At 40.5% G+C, this 25,438-nt stretch overlaps 1 protein-coding gene across 9 annotated transcripts in view; it reads right to left on the reverse strand.

The window, feature by feature from the left end:
* Positions 1 to 25,438, reverse strand: part of MCTP2 (multiple C2 and transmembrane domain containing 2) — a 242,141-nt gene that overhangs the window by 157,623 nt on the left and 59,080 nt on the right. For 7 of the 9 annotated variants that reach the window (XM_072798305.1, XM_072798333.1, XM_072798294.1 and 4 more), the window contains 2 exons: positions 17,600 to 17,662; positions 16,301 to 16,409 (listed from right to left, as the gene is read on the reverse strand). In XM_072798305.1, the coding sequence (XP_072654406.1) occupies positions 16,301 to 16,409; positions 17,600 to 17,662 (172 nt within the window). Of the gene's footprint in view, positions 1 to 16,300; positions 16,410 to 17,599; positions 17,663 to 19,276; positions 19,289 to 23,312; positions 23,337 to 23,833; positions 23,856 to 25,438 lie in introns of all 9 variants that reach the window. The other 2 variants (XM_072798367.1, XM_072798352.1) reach the window with 2 other exon arrangements.

Below are 25,438 nucleotides of genomic sequence, written 5' to 3' on the forward strand. Positions count from 1 at the left end.
CAGCAATTGCACTGCTGGGGATTTACCCCAAAGATACAGATGCAATGAAACGCCGGGACACCTGCACCCCGATGTTTATAGCAGCAACGTCCACAATAGCCAAACTGTGGAAGGAGCCTCGGTGTCCATCGAAAGATGAATGGATAAAGAAGATGTGGTCTATGTATACAATGGAATATTACTCAGCCATTAGAAACGACAAATACCCACCATTTGCTTCGACGTGGATGGAACTGGAGGGTATTACGCTGAGTGAAATAAGTCAGTTGGAGAAGGACAAACATTATATGGTCTCATTCATTTGGGGCATATAAAAAATAGTGAAAGGGAATAAAGGTGAAAGGAGAAAAAATGAGTGGGAAATATCAGAAAGGGAGACAGAACATGAGAGACTCCTAACTCTCGGAAACAAACTAGGGGTGGTGGAAAGGGAGGTAGGCGGGGGGTTGGGGTGACTGGGTGATAGGCACTGAGGGGGGCACTTGATGGGATGAGCACTGAGTGTTATTCTATATGTTGGCAAATTGAACACCAATAAAAAAATAAACTTATTAAAAAAAATTGAACACCAATAAAAAATAAACTTATTAAAAAAAATTGAACACCAATAAAAAATAAACTTATTAAAAAAAAAACAAATCCATGCAGAAGTAATATTCGTAGGAAAAAACCTCCTTTTCTTTGCTAACAGCAAAGCTCATTTGCCAAGCTAAAACACTTCAGCCATTCAGTTTCTTCAAAAGAAAGGTTGTCAGGCTAGAAAGTTTTCTAATTAAATGCATTTCTCAGAGTAGCTGTTTGTTTGTGAAAAGAAATTATCTCCACATTTTTACATTAAGTTCACATTTTGTTATATCTGATAACTTTTGTCAGTTTTTAAGAGTTAATTCAAGCCAACAGTTATTTCCCAAGTCTTTAGAGAAACTGAGATACACATCGATGAACTCATCCTGTATAAACAGTATTTGGGAACATGAAAAGTATAAATTTGATGTTTTTCTTATCCTCTGGCTTAAGAGAAGCGATATTTAAACTATTTATAAACATACATTTAGAATATTCTCAATATTATACATACTTAGAATTTTTCTCCCTACCAGAAAAACAACCAACACTGAGCCATTTTTATAGGAGATGCATAAGTTCTGACTTTCTTTGAGGCCAGCTAAATAAGAGATAGAAATGTTTTCCAGAAAAACAGCTAGTGATGATTTTTCAACAGCTGCTGCTGCCCCCTAGCAGTTAAGCTGGGGTTTCTACATCAATTCCTGTCCCAATGTTACTCTCTAAACTGACCTTCAGAAACTATAATGGGCATTATGAAAATGCAGAGTATTTTTCCTCAGTCACATGGGAAAGAAGAAACAACTTTTCCTAGGTAGAGCAAACTTCATATTACTTAAAATAGCAGTATGTTCAAGTCTCGCACAATTCCAAGCCACATTTCATCCACTACAATTAAGTTAAGGGAACATGCTTATTCCCAGAATTACCCTGGCACATCATTCTGTACGTGGTGGCTGCACGCTTCCTGGAGCTGTTCTCTTGTTAACAACCACAAAAGAACAGTTTCCTACCCAACCATCTTCAAATTTGTCTGTATGTGTTCTACCACTTAGCACATCTTGGGCGAACTATTCCTGAAGTTTTCTCCTGAATATGATTGATTCCTCTCCTCTAAGGGAACTTGCCATCTATAACATCTCAATGGCACTTTGGTCAAGACCTGCCCGTGGATGGACGCTTCAGTGTAACAGCTTCAAGCAATTTACCAAAATCCAGTGTCTGAAACAATTTCCAATGACCAACTTACAGTGGGATGAATGATCTGAACTTACCAGTTATACCAAACTTGTTTATTTTAACTACTTATAAAGTTTTACCAGAACTTCTTTATTTTGACTATTTATAGTTTGTATAAATAATGGAGCATAACAGAGATGTTGAAAGTAAAGTCCTCCTGGGACCTTCAGATGCATCCTCGTACATGGCCTCCCTAAACTTCCTTCAGCCCCACCTACCCCACACACATCCCTCCCCATCTGTCTTCCCCTTAATATCCTCTCCTTCTCTGTCCTTAGTCATCCCCTTTCTGGGATCTGCAGCCTAGGCCAAGGCATATCCCATCACTCCTTCTTTTTTTTTCTTTTTTTTTTGCCTGAGACAAATTATTTAAAATGCTGTTTTCATAAACCGATTAACTGATATGACCCAGAGACCTTCAGCTGTTTTGAAAAGTTCTCATCTGATAACTTTATACATGCAAATTTATAAATATAGATTAGAAGAAAAAATTGTTGGGGCACCTGGGTGGCTCAGTGGTTGAGCATCTGCCTTTGGCTTGGGTCATGATTTTGGGGGTCTGGGGATCAAGTCCCACATTGCAGTCCCCACAAGGAGCTCTGCTTCTCCCTTTGCCTGTGTCTCTGCCTCTTTCTCTGTGTCTCTCATGAATAAATAAATATTTTTTAAAAAAGAAAGAAAAAGAAAACATTGTCAATATACTGATGAATTCAGTAAGTCAATAAATAGACCATTTGGTGAACAGATTACTGGACAAATTGGCTTTTGATGAGGTGGTCATTAAGAGATGTTTGCACCCCTTTCTTGATCAGGTGATCCAAAGCACACAAAGGTGTGAACTTCTGCTTCATGTATCATGCAGGATTGTCCCTGCAACATCAAATAGGGAAGAGTCCAGGTAAAGTTAGAAAAAGGCCTAATGGAATAAAGAAAAGGAGAGGGGAGCCAGTGACTAGGATGCAGCCACATAAAGAGACTATAAAGGGGATCAGGGAAAGAAAGAAGACAAGAGTTAGCTACATAACCATAGAATGGAAATGTTCAGTCTCTGCCAAGGGTACAACCTACCAGATCTGTAGGACTGTCAGCTCTGGGTGTTCTAGAAACTCACACTACCAAAGCATACACAATTATGAATACCCTAAAGTTCTCCCTTCTATTAATACAAATACTAAAACTGTCCTCAGTGCAGGCTATTGTTGGAGCATAAATTTAAATCTAATGAAACTGGGACACCCGGGTGGCTCAGTGGTTGAGTGTCCACCTTTGGCTCAGGGCGTGTTTCTGGGGTCCTGGGATCGAGTCCCGCAATAGGCTTCCTGCAGGGAGCCTGCTTCTCCCTCTGCTTATGTCTCTGCCTCTCTCTCTCTGTGTCTCTTAAGAATAAACAAATAAAATCTTTAAAAAATAATAATAAATAAATCTAATGAGACAGCAGCCTCCACGGAGAGGAGACAAAGGACTGAAGCTTTGTAATAACATTAACAACAGGCATGTTCTCATTTAATCCTCCAAAAACTGTAAGGGATAGGACTATTTACATTATTGTTTTAAAGAGGAGGAAAGTAAGTAAGTTCCCAAAGCCAAGCCTCAAATATAGATCCATTTCATTGTCAGGCCTTCAAAACAAGAGCAATTTTAAAGCGTAACCCATCCCATCCCTCTGAATGTGGGTGACTACTCCAGTCAATGTAGTGTGGAGAAAGTCACACAGTTTTCCTTCCGAGGCCGGCTACACAGGGTGATATAGCACCTGCCTTGTGCCCTGGAGCCTCAGCAGCAACATAAACAGCGTGACAAGTCTGAGGCCCCATGCTTCACAGAGCGGGCTCTTGTGGAATAATCTTGTCTTCTAGCATGCCATCCCAGGTTCCCAACATTGCTATAAACAGGCTTTTGAGCCTTGGGATGATCACTCTCAATAGGCAAGTCATTCTCAACCTACCAAGTCTTCCCAGCAGAGACTGCAAACAGTGCATGGCAAAGAGAAACCATTCACAGTGTGCCTTGTAGAAATTCCCATCCCTCTGAATTCATGAGCCTGTGGTGGTTAAGGGTTGCTAAGGTTTGTGATAACTTGTTACATGATGATGGTCTCTGGAATTACACCCTTCACCTTTGCATGCTGTGCTTTCTGTCTCAAATTCAGTGCATTGTGACTCTTAGGGGTTTGATGGCATGATAGGACTACCCACACAATGCGGGAGCTGAAATCCCAATTACACCACAAGTGAATCACAGGACATACAGAAATATACCAACATACCCTCTGAATTTCACTCTCTGTGTAAAACACCCACACCGCCTGCCTGCAGCAGAACACATAAGATCAACATCACAATGAAACTAAGTAAAAAAAAAAAAAAAAAAAACACCTACTTAAAGCACACCTTGCAATGGGGCACATAGCCTATGGATACAGAAGTGAACTGATAATAACCACTCACTATAGGGAAGCCCCATTCAACCAAATGGAATGCATGCTACATTAAGTACAAGTCAGTGATCTTCAGCTGGATGTAAAGCAATTTGTCCCATGCATCAGATATAGGAAACATGCTGGTCTTGCTTTCAAGGCACTTCATAGGAATTGGGACAGGATCCTACTGAAAGAACAGCTTAACTGACTTTATAAAAATGGGACAGTATCAAAGCTTTCTAATAAGCTGGTAAGGGTGCACGGCATTCCAAAACAAAATACAACAAAAATCTCTAGAGGAAAGGGCTCCATAATGGGAAAACAATAAAAGCTATACGGATAAACACGGCCAACCAAGGATGCTCTGTATCCAAGTGGGAAAGGAATGAACAGAAACAGCTTTCAAAAATCAGCTCCACTTACTTGCAATGGGAGCTTGGCAGGCTATAAAAACTCAACAAGTGGAGAAAAGCCAACCACTACCTGTGATTTGGGATAGGTGTCTGCATCTCTGAAAGTCTCAAGTTTGCTCTTGAATAACATTTTCATACACCCACCAGCTGTGTTCCTGTGGCTCCCACACAGCAGGCCGGGGATTTCATGCCATCTGGTGTTCAGAGAAGGTACTCCAATGTGAAGCAAACCCCAATTTTTGAAAAAAAAAAAGAGTACTGATTGTGATCTTTTGATACAGTAACACTGGTGTGGTGCTGGCATCTGAACAGAAAAACACATCCATAGGATTCAAAGAGAAAACCAGGAAACAACCCTAGTAGGTACTGCATTTTAATACACTTAATAAGTGGCAATCAAGTCACTGGGGAAAGGAATCTTTAGTCCTTGCTAATTAAATAGCCATTTGGCAAAAAGTAAATCTAAGTTCCTACTCTGAGCCAGAAATAAAAATAAACTTGAGACAGATCAAAGAGATAAAGGAAAAACATAAAACAAAACAGCAAAGAGAATAAATATAAGTTGATGTGTATCCTTTTAAGAGAGAAAGGCCTTTCTTGTTATAAAAACAAAGGAAGAAACTCTTTAGAATAGGATTTTAAGACTTGAAACGATTTTTTGCAACAAACCTTTAAAAACAAAATTAGGAGATAAATGGCAAGTTAGAAAATATATGTGAACCTATCTAGGGAACAGAAGAATGAGCAACAATAACAGATGGAACATGCACAAAAGAAAAGCAAATAGCTCATAACCAATTGCATCTGAGGGACCAAATTTATTAATACAAATTGAAACAAATATAATACTTTTTCTCTATCAAATTAACAAAGATAATCTACACACAGTGTAGGTGAGAAATGAAAAAGTAGACCACATGTATGCGACTGATGAGTGAGCAACATATTTCCCAAGGATGGGCTGGCAATTCTATAACGAGAATCTTGAAATGTTCAGATCATGGGGCACAAAACATCTGCAAAGAAATAAGAAAGAAAGTCATACACCCAGATTGAGGCACAAGAATGTTTGCATGGGGCACTATTGCTCACAATAAAAATGTTGAAAGACATTGGAACATGGATTAAACAAAAAATGATGTATTATATTCATCTTTTTATTTCTTCTCAAAATGGAATTTTAAGAATAGGGGAAAAATACAGGGGGTGGAAAAAAAGCAAGTGAGCAAGCAGGCTGAAGTAAGATCCCATTTTACATTAGTAGGTAAAAATGGTTCTTTAAACACCAGATCAGTATGGTACACTCTGTAAAACAAACAACAACAAAAAAAGGCCATGTCTGCCCAGGTTGATCACTATGAAATCTCAGGGGCATTTTCTGATCAAATATAAAAGAGGGAAAATAAAACCATCAATTCATAATGGAGTCCTTACTCCAATCACTAAAATCTAGCCTCTCCTTCATTTCTGCTGTTGCACAAACTCAAAGTTGGAATTGGTCTCAGAAAACACCCTTCACCTCCACCATCCTTTGCCCCCAATGGGGACAGGGGAGCTGGGGTGAGAGGAGGAAATAATCTATTGCAAAAAGAGACAAAAGTGAAAAACACGTAAAAGGTAAAACAAATTATCAAGAAACTGGAAAGAAAGGTAATTATAAGGCCTTTCTTATGGTGGAAATGCCACGAGTCCTTCCTTTCCCAGAAGGTAAATGTGAAAATAAACTACAAATAAGGATAAAGACACCTAGACACACTAATAATAATTCTTACTGTTTATTGTGTGCTATTGCATTTCCTCCAGCCCCACCCACATCCCCACAAACATGCACAGCAGATGAACCCCCACAACCTTCCCTAGATGGTATCTGAGTTAGCACTCAAACCCAGGAGGTCTGCTCTCAGGGTCCGGGACTCGTGCTTGTACCAAAACTTTGCATTATGGCCCAAAAGCAAATGATGGATTTTTTTGGACACAGCAGGATAAATGGAAGATGTTGGGGTCTGTCCCAGGCTCAACAGATCTGTCCAAAGGCTAAGGGGATGGTGTACCACTCAGAACACACCTGCCAGGAAGTTGTATGGCTGCTCCTCAGTACACAACATGATGGAGCACAGAGTTCTAGAAACACCCTGCCTGTCCCTTACAGGCTTCTCTCTAGCTCTAATTTAGGGTGTCTTTTCTTCTTACATAAGACCTATATAATCATAAAAAAATTAAAATGATAAAAATTAGCCTATTAAATAGCAAAAGGAAAAGAGGTCTAAAATCAGAGGTACCAGATATTTGAACATTTTGGTTGCAGATCAGTAACTTACTAAACACCTACCACATGGCAGGCTTCTCACACTAGTGGGACCTCTTTAATCTTCTAAGTCATTTTTCCAAATAGGAAAATGACTTATCCAACATTATTCTTCCTGCAGTGTGCAAATGAAGCTGTTACTGCTCTGAAAGCGAAGGTCGACCATCTGTGTGTGCTGGAAAAGGATAAAGAGAAGTTTGCTAGATGAATGTGCCCTGAATTTTCATCACCTAAAACTCACGTCAAAAAGAACCATCAACCCTCAATCCACAGGCCTCTCGTAGAAGTGATTTGTACAGCCCCACTGATCACCTTCCAATGAATTCCCTCCAAGGACTTTTCTTTCCCTTTTGCAACACTGCAAAATGGCCACCAGAGGGCACCAGCAACACAGTGTTCTTCCAGGGCACCGCTGGACAGGGCGGTAACTGCCTTCACTCACATCAAGAGAAAGCAGGGTTTAACGCAAGGGCTCTTGTTTTCCAGGAATTAATGCTCAAGGTTTTTTGTGTGTGGGTTTTTGTTTTGTTTTGTTTTGTTTTAGATTATTTATATATCTATTCATGAAAGACACAGAGTGAGAGGCAGAGACATAGCCAGAGGGGGAAGCAGGCTCCCAATGTAGGACTCCATCCCAGGATCCCAGGATCACGCCCTGAGCCAAAGGCAGATTCTCAGCCATTGAGCCACCCAGGTGCCCCTAATGCTCAAAGTTTTAACGGGATTTGAGCTGAGCATTCTTCCCAGGATTAGAGCCCTTCCCATGCATGTCACAGAGTGGTGCTCACTCTAGGCCTAGCAAGCAGGGCTGTTGGCATGACTGCTACCAGCTTTAAGACCCCAAAATATCTTCTTGACTACATTTCCTTGCAAGGGAAACTGAGTCCCAGTTTAATTCTCTCTATGCATCAGCCTAATTATAGAGTAGAAGGACTTTAAATTGATCATATCATATTGCTTGTGCTTTACCAATCTGGAAAGATCAGGCCCTCCCAAAGTGTTACTAGATTCAGATGGGGAACCCAAAATGACTGTGTGTCTTATTTGGTGAAAAACATTACAGCCTGTAGATCCTCCCAGAGGGGGGAAAATGGGAAGGAAATGAAGCATATAAAGTTGTATAAAAGGAAGTGAGGATGAGGAAAAGGGAAGTAAAGTGGAAAAAAAAAAAAAAAGATGACAGGGCAGGAGCGGGGTTTAAACAAAGACAGGCCAAAAGCTATAGGCAGTAACTGGGATAGAGCAGAACTGTGGGAGTGCTGTGCTCTCCCCCTCCTAAAGATTGCTCAAGATGAACGTAATACGATGCCTGGATGCTTACAGCATTTAAGTAGGGCTCATTCCTAGAAAGACCACTAGATCACCCCCACGGTGTTCAGCAGAAAGAATGAGGCTGCCTAATAAGTATTGAGCTCCCCAAGACTGGACTGAGTTCAGTCAAGACTAAAACGCCACATGCTAGAGAATCGAAAGCAATTCTTGAAAAACCAGAAAAAAGACCTGTAAGGGGCAATCTTCTAAATGTGGCCATACTTCTAGAACAACCTAACTAAAACCTTTCTGCCTCCCCGGTGCCATTCTTACATCCACGATGACTTGTGGATTAGGAGTCATGTCCAGGACAGAGAGTGAGTAGTCATCCACTAACTTCAGTTTTTTTGAATGGCCTGTAGTTTTGCTGGGTTTATTCAGTCTATGTATGTACACCTGCACCCACAACATGCCTATATATTCTATACAGGGGATAGACAGGTTGACAAGACCCTGTGATGCTCTGAGTAGCAACTATGTAGCACTATGCTGTGGATACCACTGCTAAACCTGTCCATTGTTCTGAAGCCAGAGCTCCCTCCTAATTCTGCCCAAAGAACAATTAACAAGCTTATAGTTGAACAAATTTTGCCAAAACCCCCAGAAAAGTTTCCAAATTCTACCTTGATAGTCTATTTAACAAACCAGCACTGCGTGTGAGCCAGAGAAATGAGACATTTAGATAAAACATCCACAGCACTCTTTACATGAAGGACGTCCACCATCCAAGCCTGGCTGACAGCATCATAACTTAGAGGAGTGCCCTCATTTCTAAGGCTTCTCCCCACTTGTTTCCGGATAGACCAAACTACTCAAAGTTTCCAATCCTCAGCCACAAACCTTGCAAGCTCACTGTAATGCCGTTTCTTGATATGTCAGAAATGACTTTTCCTAAGACAGATACCATGGCTTTCCACTTTATTGCCTGATAAAAATATAAGGGGAAAATGGTTTTTTACCAATTAGTATCTCCAGATATTTTTTCATTATTTGAGGTCAAATGTTTCCTAGGTACCTCAAAAAGCATGAGCTTCAAAACTTGATTACTTCCCAATTTAGTTTATTTTCAATAAAGTTTTACTTTGCTACACTAAAAAGCTGTTTCTTAGAGCAAAACTCCAAAATCAGACCATAATATTCTAAGACAGAAGTTGGCAAACTTGAGCCCATAGGTCAAATCCAGCCCACTGCTTGTTTTGGTAAATAAAGGTGTATTAAAGCACAGTCGTGACCATTAGTGTACATAGTATCTTTAGATGCAGATTGTAACCAAGAATTCTTTCTATCTGGCTGTTTGGAAAACCACTAACATTTTTCATGTTAGAAAACAGTAAATAATAAACAAGATGTGATATAGTACATTGGATCACTTATGTCAGTTGAGTACAATGCATTATTGGCACCTAAGAGTCACATTTTCAAGGAGTTCTTCCTTTCCTCTTCAGCTATGCAATTATAGACCATATAAGGAAATGAATCATTAAAATGGATCTAAAGATAATGGCTGTTTTGGCACTTTCCCAGCAGAGGTAAGTAGTTGTCACTGAGCCCTGATGACCCATAAATCCCAAAATATTTACTTTCTGGCCCTGTACCGAAAAAGTTGCCAGCCCATGTTCTAGACAGAAAGTTACATAAGTGGTACTGATTATGTAACAATCTAAAGAAAATACCAAACTCTTTCCGCAGAGGATGATTCATCAAAAACAGTTTTTCTCCTTAAACATTCAAAAATGAGACTGTGCAATTACCTTAAATATCCCAGAACAGTCCCTCTAGAGCCAAAGGTGCAAAACATTTCAACAACACTCCAAAGACCTACCTGTCCTAATTGAAAATCAATGATTTGATCAATTGGATCTATTCTATTTTAGGCTTAAACATTAAATACATGATTCAGTATAAGGAAAATAAAATGTAACCAAACTCCTGTGCTTTAGGTCTAGCATAGAGGGTACAGGGGTACTAACAAATTGACACAGGCTAAGGACCAAGATCCAAGGTCACTGATGGGGATGTTGATGTGGAACACTGGGAGTCAGGAATATATGCTATTCTCATTACTATTATTCATTAATAACTATAATAACATGCATTAGTCTTTATTGACTATTTTCTCTACGTATGGCTCTATCCTATATTTCCTTTTCATCAATTCTAACAACTATATTATAAGGGAGGTCACATCATGCCTATTTTACCAATTGGTAGATTCAATTTCAGAGAGGTTGAGTGAGTTGTTGTAGGAGGTCCCAAGCTGGGAAGTTGGCTGTAAGGTCCCAATCCTCTTTGTGATCCCACTGAGCCACCCAGTTTGCTCTGAATGCTGCCTTCCCTGCTGTTTCCCTACATAACCTTGGTAAGTCATTTAGCCTCTGGACTTCAGTCTTCTAAATGAAAGCTTCTGTTGGATCAGCCATTCTAGCAGGTGATCTGTACGAGGTCCTGCATTTCTAAAATCATGTAAACCTTTTCCCTGACTTTCACCACCAGTCTCAGGAGAGAAGCAGCACAGTGCTCATCTCATAGAAGGGAGCCAACCATGCTCACTAAGTGAAGGAGTAAAGGAGTGAGAGTGACCAAATTCTCTTCCCTTCGGGGAAGATATTTTCCCTCTTACTACAGTCTTTAACATTCCTTTTAAGTACGGCACTTAAGGTGGATTTCCTTAATGATGAACTAAAATATATTAAAAGCATTCTATGTGTAAACCATCAGTATGGTTCAGTAGGATATACAAAGATGAATAAAATGGTCACTCAGCTAATATAATGCTGATATCGTAATAGGGCAAATTGGTCATTTATTCAATTAAGGGTAAAAGTGTATGTTTCATAGAGGTAAAATTTTTATAGGCTTGAGATGGAGAGTATTTGTGCCTGTGATAAACATAAAAGATGACAAAGAAGTGGCATCTGAATGAATCTCGAAGGATATTTAGTATTGTATCAAATAGCTATCAAGCTTATAGCCACATAACTAGAGGTCATGTTTCTTTGAATACTGTAAGTTTGTGGATAATTCAGAAATCCTTTTGCATTTAGTATTTTGTCATATCATACAGCCTCTGTACTTAATTATGTTAACTAGCTAATACCAAATTACATCATGTTCAAAGAATATAAATTAAGAATGCTAGAGAAAAAATATGCAAGGAGGAAAAGCCCCATATGTTGTGCCTAATACAGAATTGAAACTCTACCTACCAGGAGAAGCAAATGTTTCTTCTCATGTGCTAACACATACTGATGGACAGTGGCTCCCTACAGCAACAGTGCTCAAGTGTCCTTCCTGGACCAACTACACCAGGATCACCTGGGAACTTGTTAGAAATATGAAACCATGGGCACCTGGGTGGCTCAGTTGGTTAGGTGTCTGCTTTCAACTCAGGTCATTATCTCAGAGTCCTGGGATTGAGTCTTACATTGGACTTCCTGCTTGCTAGGGAATCTGCTTCTTCCTCTACCTTTTCCCCCTGCTTGTGCTGTCTTCTCTCTCTCTCTCATGCTCTCTCTCTTAAACAAATAAGTGAAATCTTTTAAAAAAAGGAAGGAAGGAAGGAAGGAAGGAAGGAAGGAAGGAAGGAAGGAAGGAAGGAAGGAAGGGAGGGAGGGAGGGAGGGAGGGAGGGAGGGAGGGAGGAAAAAAGAGAAAGAAAGAAAGAAAGAAAGAAAGAAAGAAAGAAAGAAAGAAAGAAAGAAAGAAAGAAAGAAAGAAAGAAAGAAAGGAAGGAAGGAAGGAAGGAAGGAAGGAAGGAAGGAAGGAAGGAAGGAAGGAAGGAAAAGAAAAGAGAAAAGAAAAGAAAAGAAAAGAAAAGAACAGAAAAGAAAGAAAAGAAAAAAGGAAAAAGGAAAGGAAATCCAATCCTCAGGCCCCACCTCAGACTTGCTAAATCAGAAACTCTGGGGGTGGACAATGTGTGCTTTCCTCAGCCCTCCAGGCTACCCTGATCTTCATTCAAGTTTTAAAACTACTGATCCAAAGGACTATGTTGGATAAAATTCTGATGCTGGGTTGGGTCCCATAGAAAATTTAATTGTACTGATAAATAATGTCAGAAACCAGGCAAGATGTCAGGAGTGGGAGCCTATATAATAGTTAGGAGCTCTGCCTAAATCAACAGTGCCCACTTGAACACCACCTTTCCTTGAGTGGTCTCTGGAACATTTCCCTGATCACTAACATAACGTAAGGCTTAGGAAAATTAAGCAGAAATTAACAGAGTCACTATGTAGGAAGGCATACCATACCTCAAAGTGTAGAAAAAGAATTGGCTGGGAGAGAGATATTTTCTCAATAATTATTAACTCTCCCAATAAACAAACAAACAAACAAACAAAAACCAGACAAGAACAGTCACTACTGGTTACAAAAGATATAGGTGTTGGAACAGCACAGTTTATGACCTCGATGCCTTACTAGGTATTATATTTGGATCATATTAAGTTTACACAAGATAAAGCCAAAGTCATATGATGTTTAACTTTGATGAAATTATTCAGAGGTGACAATGGCTGGGATTATAGCACAGACTACAGTTTCTCTTCTGTCTCTAAAAGGAAGGTATGGAGCATGAGCATACATACTCCAGTGATTTTCTGACGTGTGCAATGGCTTCTTTATCATATACTAAGTTTACTGACCATCAACTAAAAATCTGCTGTAAGTGTATCCTTATGATATATATGTCAAGGGTGGTGGAGACAGATAACTCACTCTGGAAGAAAGATCCAGAGAGGATGGGTAAACTACAAAGGGGGCAGCTGGTTTGTAGAAGTAGTCCAGGGCCTGTACTGATCTCCAAAGCTACAAAATATTAGAGGAATTCCAAAAATTTAAAACAAAACATGTTTTTTAGAAGTTTAGAATAGCTTCTTACTAGTAAAGTTAAATACATTCTCCATGGTACACCCTCCAGATAAGCTGTCATAAAACAAGCTCGATAATGATCTTAGCTTGTCAGAGGCACCCAGGGAACACCATGCAAATTCAGAGCAAGAGTCGGGATGTTTATGGGAGTTAACTTTACACTGATTTATGATTGTTTCCTGGATGTTATTTCAGGTGTGAAATACTATGTGACCAAATAATTAAAAACAACATAAGAGATGGAGTTACTAAAATGTAATATGTTTATCATGATAGCACACAAGTGATAAAACACTGAAAGTCACACAATTGATAGGCAAGAAATTTTATGATTTTGATAGAAAACATAATTTGCCAACAAGTAAAATATGGTATTTTTTTTTCACTACTTTGAAATCCTGCATCTGAGAAAATAAAAAAAGAGAGAAATTTTGTTTAAAAAAAAATGGAGGGGCACCCGGGTGGCACAGCCAGTTAAGCAACGGACTCTTGGTTTCAGTCATCAGGTCATGATTTCAGGCCCTGATCTCAGGGTCATGAGATCAGGCCTCATGTAGGGCTCGTGCTCAGTGCATAGAGTCTACTTCAGATTTTCTCTCTCCCTCTCCCTCTGCCCTTCTGCTTGTGCTCTCTCTAAATAAATAATTAAATACTTTTTTTTAAGTGGGGATATTTTATATAGCCTGAAATATGGAAGTTAGGTGAGATCAGATTGACAGATGAATCTACAGTCTAAAATATGAGCAGAAGAAAGTCATAGCAAAGTTTTCAGAAGCAGAGTTGGGCAGGAAAATGTGAGAGTGGCAGGTAAGCCATGGATGCTCTGAGCTTGCAGGCAGGAGATACAGGAATTAGAAGACAGCCTGAGAAATTATCAGGGTAACCAGTTGGCACAACAAACATACAGCAGCCAGGTGGGCCAGCACCATCCTCTCCCCTTGATGCTAAGTGATAACTAGCAAGAGCCCTTGAATGCAAGCATGAGTAAGTATGGGTAGTAAGCCAGAGTGGAAAGCTTTAAGTGATAAGCAGTAACCAGGAACAGGTGATAATTGGGAGGAATGGGAAGAAGCCAGTTTGAACTACTGGCTCAGCCTGTCCGGTCGCATGTCCCAGTCATCCTCACTATCAGGAAAGATAGGACACAGTAAGAAAAAATGGGATCCATGAATGGCAGGACAGGGACACAGAAATAAACAAAAAGATAAGCAGCAAACATGCCAAACTGGAATATCTAAGGGATGAAGCACAGAACAAGAGATTTTAAATGTACACTTAATATTCTCAAAAACAAGATGGCATCATCTCATTTATGAAACAATCATAGATGATATAAAATTTTTTAAATGGCAACTCAATACATGAATACAATAGCACAATGGTCACAATGGACAATAAAATGAGAAAGCTAGAAGACCAAGACTTTTTTCCCTGCAAGAAAAAAGTCATGGGAAGAATGAGAAAGAAAAGCTAACAGACACAGAGAACAGACGGAAGGGTCTATGAGGCACTTTCTCCATTTCATGTTCCAGAACAGAGTAGAAAGGAAGCAACAGGACAAACTACCCAAGACCTGCAGGAAGACATTCAATTCCCTAGATTAGAAGTTCCTTCTTACTAAACGAAATAAAATTTTAAAAGGTACCATAAATAAAACTCAAATATATTTGCCTGTAAAGAAATGTAAAGTCTCTGAAGGACAAAATCAGTCATAAAAATAAAAGATAAGCAACAGACTGAGAGGAAAAAAATACTTGCAACCTGTAACAAACAACCATTAATGCTGAAAGTTATAAAGAATTAAGAAGAGAGAAGAAAAAGCCCAACTGAAAACTGAACAAACAATACAGAAATTTAAAAAAAAGGAAATACAAATGCCACATACATTATCATAATAATCTGCAAAGTATAAATTAAAACAAGGAGAATTGACACCCAACCTATGAGAGTGCCAAAAACTAAGAGCAAAAGAGTGGATACTCGATAGTGAGGAGGTGGGGTAATTGTTAACATATTGCAGGAGAGCATATATTTTGTACCTCCTGGAGGGCAATTTGCCAGGATCTCTTAAGTTAAACAGTGTGCATCCCCTGGATCCTGACTTCTATTTCCCGGTTCTCTCCTGGCTGCTAACAATAGTTAGCGTTCATGAAGTGCTAGAAGCCAGATGTAGCTTAAAGTGCTTTATAGAAGTTAGTACCTTCAATACTCCTAATGGCCTATAATGAGGGTTAATATTACTATCCTCATTTTACAGATGAGGAAACTAAGTCAGAGAGGGGTCAAAGAACATTTCTTAAATCAAACAACAATAAATGGAGAAGGGCAGAATTTGAGCCCCAGCACTCTGGCTGGACTGTCAGCTCTTCAACATGTGCTATTTTTTTTGGTAAGATATCATCTATTTATATGCATAAAAAACACAGGGTGTTTATTACAGTATCATTTATATTCCTGAAGTGTAGGAAAAAGCAGCAATTGTCAGTAGAGACACAGAGGAATAACACATCAGAATATGGAATATTATGTAGTATTTAAATGAAAGGAGACACATTTACATGGCCAAACATGGTCAATCTTGAATACATATTTAGTGAAGCACAAAAAAGCTTATTACAGAGGAATATGGACATTATAGTATTTTAATTAAAAATATACACATGTGTGTTTGTGTACAGTAAATGCACAGAATTAGTGGAAAAAGTGAACAAGTCAAATCATATGCAGATAACAGATATTATCCTGAGGGAGAGGAGCCCCATGGGATTTCAGGGCAGGAGAGGGATGCAGTTCAAAGGGCATTTCCATCTAGTGTGTGTTTGATGACCTCACACCTAAAGATAAATTCATGTCTTTTGTTATGTATAATCAAAGTAGAATCAAGGGAACATTGAGCAGTTACTATATTCCAGGCACAAAGCTATTATAGTGGCCTTTACCTCATTTAAAACAACTTTATGTGATTGTTACTCTTATCATTTTTGTTATTCATTTAATAACAGTAAACGACAGTAAGACTCAGTGGATCTAGATAATTTACTGCAAAGGCCTTGATACCTTAGAGGTGCAGATTTGAGTTCTGCTCTGTTACAAGAGATGAGAAAGGCAAACAAACAACATAGAAACAGGAATAGAGAAATGGGTGTGCAGGCTACAGATGGCACCACAGAGCCAGGCTTACCACAGCGATCTCGGATGACCAGGTTCCGGCCTTCTTTCAGGTGTATGGTGAGGAGGTACGCAAAAGGACTGGGCAGGTTACTCAACTCATCGCCGGCTTCCCCAAACATCTACACAGATGGAGAAGTAAGTTAAGCATGCTGTCTGGGGACTCAGAAAGAAAATTTCAGAGCAACAACAAAAGTAACTACAAAGGCAAATCTTTAAGCTTCACCTCCCACCACCCACACAGATGGCTTGGTTACAGTGCTTTATTAACACATCCTTTATGTTTCCCACCAGCAGGATTTTATCAGAATTCCTGAATTATCTTTGCAATAAACTCTATCCCCCTGCAAAAAAAATCACACAAGTGGTAGGCCAGTATCTAAAACACCCTTAAACCTAGTGATTTCCTGTAGGATTCTTCTAGAACTCTCATGGTGGAGCACCAAGGGAGGAGGTAGCATGCAGAAGTGTGTCTGTGATGCTGGCGCCCCCAGACGTGTGTTTGCACTCAGATACAAAGTGGCTTCTTCATTTTCTCCACCATCCCACCAAGCCCTTCACCCTGGCACACCTCCCCTCTATGTGTAATAAAAAACATTTCAGTTCATGACCACTTAGGGGTGAGCCTCCTGTACCCACATGTCCGTCAGACCGCCAGACACATGCCCATCCCATGTCCATATGTGACACACTCGGAGTGCTTTCCCCTTTGCATATTTTTCCTCCATTCCCTGGACCCCACTGTGGTGTCTCCTCCACTCACCCTCAGCCTTGCCTTCCCTCAACACAGCTCACTTCCTCATCCAGGAATGCATCAACTCCTACCAGCCACAATGTCAACTTCAAGTCTATTTTTGAATATTTATTAAATGAATCCAATGAAAGTATTGAACTAGAGTTTTGCAATAGTTCAAATTTTTGTCTTCCAAAGATAAGGGACAGATAAAGTAATTTACTATTCACTTATCTGACATTCAATTAATCGATCTTGTGGCTAGGTCTTCCCTTGACAACCTTCTTTTGAAAGTTTCCCCACCCAGGTTTCAAAGCACTTCAGAATGGCTCTGTCTCCTTTATGATCCCACTCAAATGCATAGCTGCTCTGTATTTTTAGAAAAATCTGTGCCAGTCTGACAAATCGATAGACCCTGAATTAATCTTTTCCAGCTATAAGGTGCAAGGCCTGTCTTTGTAGATGGATACGGTTTAGCATTCTTTAAAAACAGGCAAAAAACCCTCACAGATCCAAACACCTGATAAGAAATACTTATAATATTTAATCTTGTGTTTGTTTTTAAGGAATTTCACTCACAGATTGCTCTTCAAAATGTTGGGATGTTAGAGAAGCATTCAGATCACCACTTTCACACAGCTTCTGTGAAAAAGAAAAAAAAATCCCACTTTCAAAAAAGCAAAATGGTATCAACCTATAAGGATACCCTGTATCAGCTCTTTCTCTTTGAATCTGCTATCTGCATGCTCAGTTTCAAGTACAAAGGCTGCCTTCCCACATGTGTGGCAAGTCTTGGCAGTAAAAGTTTGATTCTGTGGAGTCCCTCTGGCTACAGCCTCTACCATCTTAGTTATTGATCAGAGCGTGGATAAGGCTGATTCTGTTCTACCACCGGGCTACTCCATCATCCCTTGTTCATCCAGGGCTTAGTGTGCAAACAGCTTCGTTCTGGTGAATGCAATGGGAGGAGCAGAGCCGTCCCATCAGGCTCCTCCCAGGGTGGGCCTGCCTGGCCCTCTGCCACCATAGAGAAATGGGTGGAACACATGCCAGAGACCTGAGGTTGTCACTCAGAAGGAAACATTTCAAAATGTGATTTGGAAGATCCTCCAAACATACCCTTCATGAGTCTGCACAATCAACCACCAACCAAAAAGTAAGAAATGCAAATTCTGAACAAATGATCTCAGAATGGGAGGCACCTATGTTTCCTAATTTAAGATAGGAAGTGATCCCACAGGGCAACAAAATGGGCAATGTTTGTAGTTAGTGGGGGATATAGTAGACATGTACAATGTGTGAGTTTTGTATGCACAAATTGGGGCCCAGGAGAGCTTTCAGACTTTTTGAGGGTTTCTGGGCTGGATATAAAGATGGCTGTCTGTGTGGAAAGGCAGAGTGGAAGGGACATGAGCTAATGGTCTACCGGGATTTTGGATATGTTCCTGTCTGGCTGAGGTATCAGCCAGGGCTGATTTCTTGGGTGAGAAACACAGGATTTCTCCCTCCAAACAAGGCTAGTAACTCTGAAGTTTTGGGCAAACTGAGGCATGCAGCAGACCTGCAGAGACTTGCTTGGATGACCATGAACTACTGAGGGTAGACATGGGGGCCAAGGACACTGTGGTCACTGGTCTTTCCCATCCATGGTATCCATCCAGGAAGTCCTGACAGAAGTCAAAGATCCTGCCCTCTAAGACACTGACACACATGCATGCACACATGCACACTATCAGTCTCAAGTAGAGCTTCAGGCAGCAAGAGATATTTGGGTTCCCAAGCAGGAAGGCAGTTCTTCAGCCCCCAGGAGGAATGGAGGGATGGTGAGGGACTGCAGACAAGGTAGGGTCCTCTGGTACACCCCCTCTGCATGCAGTGAGATCACGAAATGCTGCAACCAGAAAACAATGAGCTTTGATCACAAGATGACCTGAGGCCTCACACATCTTCCCCAGGAAGAACAGAGGCCCCACAGCTCCTATGTCTGTGGTTCTCACCCAGGCCTCTTTTTATGCCGGTCCCAGCCCTTATGTCCCTTGAGTGTGAATATAATTCATTGACTTAAGGTTCATTCACCAGGATCAAGGGTGATTTCAAACACTTTGATCTTTCCCTAAGGCTCCCAGCACTGAGGTCACTAGAGGCCTCTGGCCCTGGAAATACCAACACTGCCCAACCAGGAAACAAGCCCTAACCCTCAATGTGGGAGACCTGTTAGACCAGAAAAGATACACCAGCAGAGCCTTCACGAGTCACCTCCTCCTCTGGCTCTTCATACCTCCTCTGTTGGTCTATGAAAAACACATCCAGGTAAGTTGGACAGAACTATCTGAAGACCACTTCATGAGGACAATAAGAACCTTAGTCAATTCCCCCAGTTCCTCTTTTCTTTTTTTCCAAGATTTTATTTATCCATTTATAAGAGACACACACAGAGGCAGAGACACAGGCAGAGGGAGAAGTAGGCTCCCTGTGGGGATCCTGATGCGGGACTTGATCCCAGGACCCCAGGATCATGACCTGAGCCAAAGGCAGATGCTCAACTACTGAGCCACCCAGGTGCCCTGACTCCCCCAGTTTCAAAAGATCTGTCCTCCAGCATTTTACACCACACACTATTATTTCTTGGAAGCGTAGCAGCTCTCCTACCTGATTTACAAAACTAAGAGAGACCAGACATGTCTTCAACGTACACAGTCAGCAAAGTCCCATCTGCTGACTGATCCTGTGCAGCCTGAAGACCCATCAGTAATGTCTCCCATTTTAGGAAATACACCAAGGCTCCACTTAATCATTCCTGTGCAAAGGCAATTCCACAAAGCTACCAGTGCCGGGCTCAGAATTTCCATTCAGGATGCATGGTTATGAGCCAGATTGTGGTGGTCCAGAATCTTCTACTGCCAAGTACAACGGTGGATGGATAGGAGCTTTAAAGCATCACTCCTCCAGAGGGCACACCAAACACACTCTCTCCCAAATTGGCCTCACTCTACTTAATGATAATGTTAATTAAGAGACAAAATTAGTCCACATAACCACCATCACTTACACGCTATCAAAAATGTACACAGAGCTGCTATTCATATATGCGATAAGTCTTCCACTTACAACAACATGGAAATTAAATGTGAAGAATGACATTAATTCAATATTATGGCTGGTTTTACTCACAGGAAAGTCACAGAACTTAAAGTTATGATTCCCACAGCCACCGTAACTGTCACATACCATATATACACACCAACCAAGGAAAGTGATCGCCATAAAGAAGAGTGGAAATGCTACATAGGCACCAAGGACCAAGTTATGGCTGCTGGGGGACACATAACCTCGAATATTCCCCTACATTCTGCATAGAGCCTAAGGTATTATCCACTGCATAGGAGTTACATTATTTCATTTCTTTATAAATCTAGTAACTACAACAATGAGTTTTTCTTTAAAAAAAAAAAGATTTTATTTATTTATTCATGAGGGACATAGAAAGAGAGGCAGAGACATAGGCAGAGGGAGAAGCAGGCTCAATGCAGGGAACCTGATGGGGGGACTTGATCCCAGGACCCCGGGATTATGATCTGACCAAAAGACAGATGCTCAACCACTGAGCCACCCAGGCACCCCCGGGTTTTTCTTTAAAATGAGCACAATTACGATTTTCCTCATAGGAATCCCTGGTACCCCACAATCACTTGAATATATTTTTGATGTTCTCAACAAGCATATTCAAACACTCTGAGTTTTAATTTTACTTATGAAAAATAAACACACAAATATTGACTTTTTGTATACAAAAGTACTACAAATTTTTAACCCAGGTATATATTTATGGGACCACCACAAGAATCAAGACATAACAGTTCTGTCACCCAATAACACTCATTCATGCCATCCCACTGGGGTTAAACCAGCCCCAAACACAGGAACCAGTTATCTGTCTTCCTTATGTAGTTTCACCTTTTCCAGAATAACCTACACATGCACTAACACTGTATGCAAATTTCTGACACTGATCACTTTCACTCAGCACAATGCCTTTGAAATCCAGCCAAGTGGCCCTTGTATAAATTACCCCAACCTTTTTCATGGCTGAATAGTATTCCACATGCCATAGTTTATCCAAAAGTGCTGGTTTCATAAATTTCAATCAAATTCTTTCTAAGGACTCAAGGAAAGATAAAAAAAAATTGATTACTGAATGCTAAAAGGTTTAATATGACAGGGGTGCCTGAGTGGCTCAGTCAGTTAAGTGTCCAACTCTCGATTTCAGCTCAGGTCATGATCTCAGGGTTGTAAGATCAAGCCTCGAATCAGGCTCCACACTGGGTGTAGAGCCTGCTTAAGATTCTCTCTCTCCTTCTTCCTTTGTTCCTTCCCCCCACCACTTGTGCATGTGCTCACGCGCTCTCTCTCTCTCTTTCTCTCTCAAAAAAAAGAAATAATATGAAAAAATGGTCTTATTATACTCAGGAACAAAAAAATGCAGCACCAGCATCTTGGCATGAAAATTAGTATAAGGTTAGCCATCACACATGCAACTCTCACTGCTGCTTCTTGGATGAGTAGCTTTTGGTTTGGTTTGTTTTTTAATGACAGAGTTTGCATTGGTATTTCTATTCTACCTAAATAGAAATTGGTGAGACGATAATATGTTTTGCATTCTCTTTAGATGAGAGCTCTCTATCTACAAGAATGCAAATTTATTAGAATTCAGCAGGATATGGGCCAATATTAGCATGGATGGGCCAATTATATAATAAAAGAAGATCTCCCCTAGTCACCAAGGACCTTAAGAGCAAGACACTGATGTGAATAAACATTTCTCTTCTGTGTACACTAAATGTGATCTTGTACAAATACCACCTCCCATGTGGCTCATCGGAAGGCTCTCACCATGAAGTATACACAGGAAGCCAAATTATAAACCATGTAAACAATCACTGGGTGTTTAAACTTCAGTACAAGGAGACATAAACCCACATCCAAGAAAGCTAAATGAGCCAAAACCTAGCTGAGAAGAGCACTCTACAGTCTCTGAAAAATCCTAAGAGTATGTCAGTATAACAAACCATACATGTGATACATATTGACTTAATGATTGTATCCACACCTAGGTTCCTGAGACTCAGAACACTCTGGATGTCAATAGTCATAAACACAGATACCTATAGGACAAAGGAAGTAGCAAAATGAGCAAAGGGGATGGAATAGCTAGACAGACCCTGAAGCAGAGCCTGTATACAGTGACAGAATCAAAACAACCCACATGGCAATGAGAGAACAAAATTAAGATGTCTGTTCAGAAAAATTCACGTCTAGCAAATAGCTGAGTTTATGCATACTAAATTTTTCCACAACTTTTCAGGAGGCTATTGATCATTCAATTTAGGTATTTAGTTTCCCCCCACCCCCAAGATTGTTCTCTGGAAGTGATTACCCTGGAATAATGATGTGCAAAATATAAGTCATGTGTGTGCGCATGTGTGTACATATATATCTTACTCAGTTGCATGTCAGTATAAAGCAGTGGTCAGTAAATTATAACCCACCACCCGTTTTTATAGATTAGTTTTAAACTTTGGAGCACATCCCCACCTACTCATTTACATATTGTCTATGGCTGATCGCATGATACAATATCAAGGCCGAGAAGATGCAAAAGAGGCACTGTGGGCCATACAGCTAGACATATTTATTATCTGGCCTTTCATGGAAAAAGCTTGCCAACCCCTGGTATAATCAACCTTACTTTTCATGTTCAGTAATATTTGTCCACTGACCTTCTACACATTGTTTTCATGCTTGTTATCAGTAGGTAGTTTAAAAGAATAATGGTCCCCTTTACATTTGCTTAGACCTTTATATTTTACAAATACCCACATGCTCCTATTAACTTCTTATAAGAGCCCACAGGTTATCATCAGTATCACCAATTTACAAATAAGGAAGCCAAAGCAAAGAGGAAAATGGATTGCTGAAGGGAAACCAAAGTGTTAGGCCTTCTCTTGAGTGTTCTGGGTCCTCTGTTCCTTTCACAGCATGCCCCGACTGTGCCCAGAACCACAAGAATCCAAAATTAGAAGATCTAGTTCTGTGCAGGGTTAGACGAAGCTTGGGAGTCAGAAAGACCTGATTTTGAATCCCACTTGTTCTACTTCCTATCTTTATGTCATTGAAAATTTTTATTTAAAATTCAAGACATGGGAACATCTTCAAAAGGGCTAGAAAAGATACTTGCCTTACAGATTGTTAGGAGAAAAATCAATTCATTCGAAGGATATCTATTGAGCACTACAGCATCTCTGGGCCAGACACTATGCTAGGCTACTTGTGTGGATAGTGAGCCAAACAGATGTGGTCATATGAGATAATAGTTATATATTGTACCTAGCAGAGCTCAGTATTGCTTTTTTTTTTAAATTTATTTTTTATTGGTGTTCAATTTACTAACATACAGAATAACCCCCAGTGCCCGTCACCCATTCACTCCCACCCCCCGCCCTTCTCCCCTTCTACCACCCCTAGTTCGTTTCCCAGAGTTAGCAGTCTTTATGTTCTGTCTCCCTTTCTGATATTTCCCACACATTTCTTCTCCTTTCCCTTATATTCCCTTTCACTATTATTTATATTCCCCAAATGAATGAGAACATATAATGTTTGTCCTTCTCCGACTGACTTACTTCACTCAGCATAATACCCTCCAGTTCCATCCACGTTGAAGCAAATAGTGGGTATTTGTCATTTCTAATAGCTGAGTAATATTCCATTGTATACATAAACCACATCTTCTTTATCCACTCATCTTTTGATGGACACCGAGGCTCCTTCCACAGTTTGGCTATTGTGGCCATTGCTGCTATAAACATTGGGGTGCAGGTGTCCCGGCGTTTCATTGCATTTGTATCTTTGGGGTAAATCCCCAACAGTGCAATTGCTGGGTCGTAGGGCAGGTATATTTTTAACAGTTTGAGGAACCTCCACACAGTTTTCCAGAGTGGCTGCAACAGTTCACATTCCCACCAACAGTGTAAGAGGGTTCCCTTTTCTCCGCATCCTCTCCAACATTTGTTGTTTCCTGCCTTGTTAATTTTCCCCATTCTCACTGGTGTGAGGTGGTATCTCATTGTAGTTTTGATTTGTATCTCCCTGATGGCAAGTGAGGCAGAGCATTTTCTCATATGCATGTTGGCCATGTCTATGTCTTCCTCTGTGAGATTTCTGTTCATGTCTTTTGCCCATTTCAGGATTGGATTGTTTGTTTCTTTGGTGTTGAGTTTAATAAGTTATTTATAGATCTTGGAAACTAGCCCTTTATCTGATATGTCATTTGCAAATATCTTCTCCCATTCTGTAGGTTGTCTTTTAGTTTTGTTGACTGTATCCTTTGCTGTGCAAAAGCTTCTTATCTTGATGAAGTCCCAATAGTTCATTTTTGCTTTTGTTTCTTTTGCCTTCGTGGATGAGAAGAACACAGGCAACACCCTTTTTGAACTCGGCCATAGTAACTTCTCAGTATTGCTTTTCTATTAGTATTATTATATTGTGATTATGATTAAGATAGGGGATGTGTTTGAGAAGACTGGATGAAAAACCTCAATGAAGGTAGGCAGCAACCCAGGTTCCTTCCTTTATCCCAACCATCCCTTCCCTTCTGACACTTATATCATGACAGAGATAGAGAGCTGGCTAATGAAACCTGAGGACAGTGTCACCTCCCCTGCCACACACTGCTAATCAACCTATGCAATGCTTCCTTATGGCTCTCCTCCAAGGCAAAGTTTCGACTTACTGCTATTCCCAATGTCTACAGTAGGTATTACAAGCACCATCTGTGTACTGCTGATCCCTGCCTGTGAGCAACACAGTATTGATCTCACAGGGCTCCTTTATATCCCACTCTTTGGTACCCCAGATAGTCCTTACAGCCTAGCAGAGTTGCCTGGAAGACGGAAAAGCCTGCGTGACACAGGCTCAGAAGTAAGTCTCCCATCTCCTACCCCTGCCCCTTCACCCCACTTCCCTACTATTCCTGAAACTCCCCAGGCATTCTCCTGCCTCCCTGGACTCTATATACTTACTGCTCTCTCCTCTAGAGATGCTCTTTCTCCAAATACATACACATCTTACTTCCTCACCTCCTTGGGGTCTCTGGGTAAATGTGACCATCCCAGAAGATGTCTTTCCAGACCACTCTGTTCAAAACTGTACCACCACTGCCCAAGCACTCCCAGTAGCCTTCTCTGCTTTGTGTTTCTCCATTACACCTAGCCCTCTCTGAATATATATGCAGCCTGCCACTGTTGAGATCAGGATAGGATCTCCATGAGGAAGCCTGTGTTGCTGAATGCCCTGTTCTGGGTGCCTAGAGTAGCGCCGGCACATAGTAGGCACTCATCAGATGAGGAAAGAGGGAGGGAAGAA

This window comes from Canis lupus, chromosome 2, assembly GCF_048164855.1.
Source record: "Canis lupus baileyi chromosome 2, mCanLup2.hap1, whole genome shotgun sequence".
NCBI lineage: Eukaryota > Metazoa > Chordata > Mammalia > Carnivora > Canidae > Canis > Canis lupus.